This window comes from Cebus imitator, unplaced genomic scaffold (assembly GCF_001604975.1).
Source record: "Cebus imitator isolate Cc_AM_T3 unplaced genomic scaffold, Cebus_imitator-1.0 Scaffold51, whole genome shotgun sequence".
Lineage (NCBI taxonomy): Eukaryota > Metazoa > Chordata > Mammalia > Primates > Cebidae > Cebus > Cebus imitator.
In genome coordinates, this window is record NW_016107366.1 from 9858302 (window position 1) to 9861425 (window position 3124).

The following is a 3124-nucleotide window of genomic DNA, read 5'->3' on the forward strand; positions in this document are numbered from 1 at the left end:
ATTTTTTGTAGTTTTAGTAGAGACGGGGTTTCACCGTGTTGACCAGGATGGTCTCGATCTCTCGACCTCGTGATCCACCCGCCTCGGCCTCCCAAAGTGCTGGGATTACAGGCTTGAGCCACCGTGCCCGGCCCTACTCTATTTTCTAAATAAGGAAACTGGGCTTGCCCAAGGTCCCACAACTAATATGTGTGTACTATTGAACATTTAATCTATACCAGGGGAACTGGTCATGGTGGCATGTACCTGTTGTCCAGCTATTTAGGAGGCTGGGGTGACAGGATTGCTTGAGCTCAGGAGTTCAAATCTGCAATGTGCTATGATTGTGCTTGTGAGCAGCCACTGCACTCCAGCTTGGGCAACATAGTGAGATCCCTTATGTAAAACAATTTTTAAAAAAATGTAAATAATCGGCCAAGTGTGGTGGCTCATGCCTGTAATCCCAGCACTTTGGGAGGCTGAGGTGGGCGGATCACCTGACCAGCCTGACCAACATAAAGAAACCCCATCTCTACTAAAAATACAAAATTAGCTGGGCATGGTGGCACATGTCTGTAATCCCAGCCACTTGAGAGGCTGAGGCAGGAGAATCGCTGGAACCTGGGAGGAGGAGGTTTCAGTGTGCCGAGATTGCACCACTGCACTCCAGCCTGGGCAACAACAGGGAAACTCCTTCTCCAAAAAAAAAATGTGAATAATCTATACCAGGCACTACAAGTGGCCTGACTGACATTCAGCAAATACCGCTAGTGTGGCCTTACCATTGATGAAGACCAGGATTCTTTTGGATTGGTGCTTACACTGTGCCAGTTAAATATTCCAAACATTACCCCTGCCTGCGGGCTTCCAGTGCCTGTAGCCTTGATGTCCTTTCTCCTGTCAACCCCTAGGGATGACCAACCCTGAGGTGATTCAGAACCTGGAGCGAGGTTACCGCATGGTGCGCCCTGACAACTGTCCAGAGGAGCTGTACCACCTCATGATGCTGTGTTGGAAGGAGCGCCCAGAGGACCGGCCCACCTTTGACTACCTGCGCAGTGTGCTGGAGGACTTCTTCACAGCCACAGAGGGCCAGTACCAGCCTCAGCCCTGAGAGGCCTTGAGAGGCCCTGGGGTCCTCCCCCCATTTCTCCAGCCTGGCTTGGGGAGATGGAGTTCTTGTGCCATACTCACATGGTCTATGCACATATGGACTCTGCACACGAATCCTGCCCACGTGTGACACATACCCACCGTGTGTCTGTATGTGTGTCCTGTAATGGCGTGGACTCTGCACATGTGTCTTGTACATGTGTAGCCTGTGCATGTATGTCTTGGACACTGTCCAAGGTACACCTTTCTGGCTCTTCCATTTCCTGAAATCACAGAGGGAGGGGAGAAGCCTGGGTTTGACAGAAGCTTCTGCCCAACTACTTTTCTTTTCTCAGATCATCCAGAAGTTCCTCGAGGGCCAGGACCTTATCTATTACCTCTGTGTACTCCTCCTTGGTGCCTGGCCTGGCACACATTAGGAGCTCAATAAATGTCTGTTGATGACTGTTGTACATCTCTTTGCTGTCCACTCTTTGTGGGTGGGCAGTAGGGGTTCAGAAAATGGTAATGAGGTCACCCTGAGTTGGGGTGAAAGATGGGGTGAGTGGATATCTGGATATTTTCCAGCCCTGGTGATGCTGGTGGTCAAGAGGAGGTCCATGCGATCCTGCTGCGTGGGCTTTGCCGACCCCTTCAAATGGGACAGTGCTCCTCACCCCTCCCCAAAGGATTCAGGGTGACTCCTAGCTGGAATCCCTTAGGGAGTGGGTGTGTCACAGGACCTTCCTCCCCATTATAAAAGGGCAACAGCATTTTTTACTGATTCAAGGGCTATATTTGACCTCAGATTTTGTTTTTTGAAGACTAGTCAAATTTAGCTGGGCAAGTTGGCACGTGCCTGTAGTTCCAGCCACTTGGGAGGCTGAGGCAGGAGAACTGCTTGAACCTGGGAAGCGGAGGTTGCAGTGAGTTGAGATCATGCCACTGTACTCCAGCCTGGTGAAAGAGTGAAATTCTGTCTCAAAAAAAAAAAAAAATTATAAAAAAAAAGACTAATCAAATGAAGCAGCGGGAATGGAGGAGGAACAAAGAAATCTGTAACTATCCTCAGATTTTTATTTTTTTTTGAGACAGGGTCTTACTTTGTCATCCAGGCTGGAGTGCAATGGCATGATCATGGCTCACTGTAGCCTTGACCTCTCCAGCTCAAATGATCCTCTTGTCTCAGCCTCCCGAGTACCTGGGACTACTTGCTTGAGGCCAGAGTTCAAGGCTAGCCTGGACAACAGAGTAAGATCCTGGTCTCCAAAAAAAAGTTTTAAAAAACCAATCACAGCCTGGGCGTGGTGGCTCATGCCTGTAATTCTAGCACTTTGGGAGGCCAAGGCGGGTGGATCATGATGTCAAGAGACTGAGACCATCCTGGCCAACATGGTGAAATCCTGTCTCTACTAAAAAAATACAAGAATTACCTGGGCATGGTGGCACGTGACTGTAGTCCCAGCTACTAGGGAGGCTGAGGCAGGAGAATTGCTTGAACCCGGGAGGCGGAAGTTTCAGTGAGCTGAGATTGCACCACTGCACTCCAGCCTGGCGCCTGGTGACGGAGCGAGACTCTGTTTCAAAATAAATAAATAAATAACAATTAAAAAAACCAAACACACTTAATCAAGCATATTAGCTGACACTTGTAGTCCCAGCAGATCAGGAGCCTGAGGCAAGAGGATTGCCTGAGCTATGATTATGCCACTGCAACACTCCAGCATGGGCGACAAAGGGAGATCCTATCTCAAAAAAAAAAAAAAGGCTTCATTGAGAAGGTGGTTTTTGAGCAAAGATTCCAAGGTGAAGGGGTGAGCCACCTGGTATGGGTGATGGGGAGGAGTAGTCAGCCAAAGGTAATAGGGTGAGGCAGGAGTTTACCTGGCAAGCTCTGAGAGAGGGGGATACATCCTACAGGCTTGGGGCCTTGTGGCCTCTGCAGAAGCCATTTTGAGGAAACTTTGCAGGTATCTCTGCAAAACTGATATGAAATGACTTACATTTCATTTTGCTTTTTAATTTTTTTTTTTTTTTTTTGAGACGGAGTTTC

General features: G+C 48.7%; 1 protein-coding gene across 3 annotated transcripts in view; it reads left to right on the forward strand.

The window, feature by feature from the left end:
• The window catches only part of LCK (LCK proto-oncogene, Src family tyrosine kinase), a 39895-nt gene extending 38351 nt beyond the window's left edge, over positions 1-1544 (forward strand). For all 3 annotated transcript variants that reach the window (XM_017527926.2, XM_017527928.2, XM_017527927.1), the window contains one exon: positions 891-1544. In XM_017527926.2, coding sequence (XP_017383415.1) covers positions 891-1093 — 203 coding nt within the window. In that variant the 3' untranslated portion in view covers positions 1094-1544. The remainder of the gene's footprint in view (positions 1-890) is intronic.
• The last annotated feature ends 1580 nt before the right edge of the window (positions 1545-3124 follow it).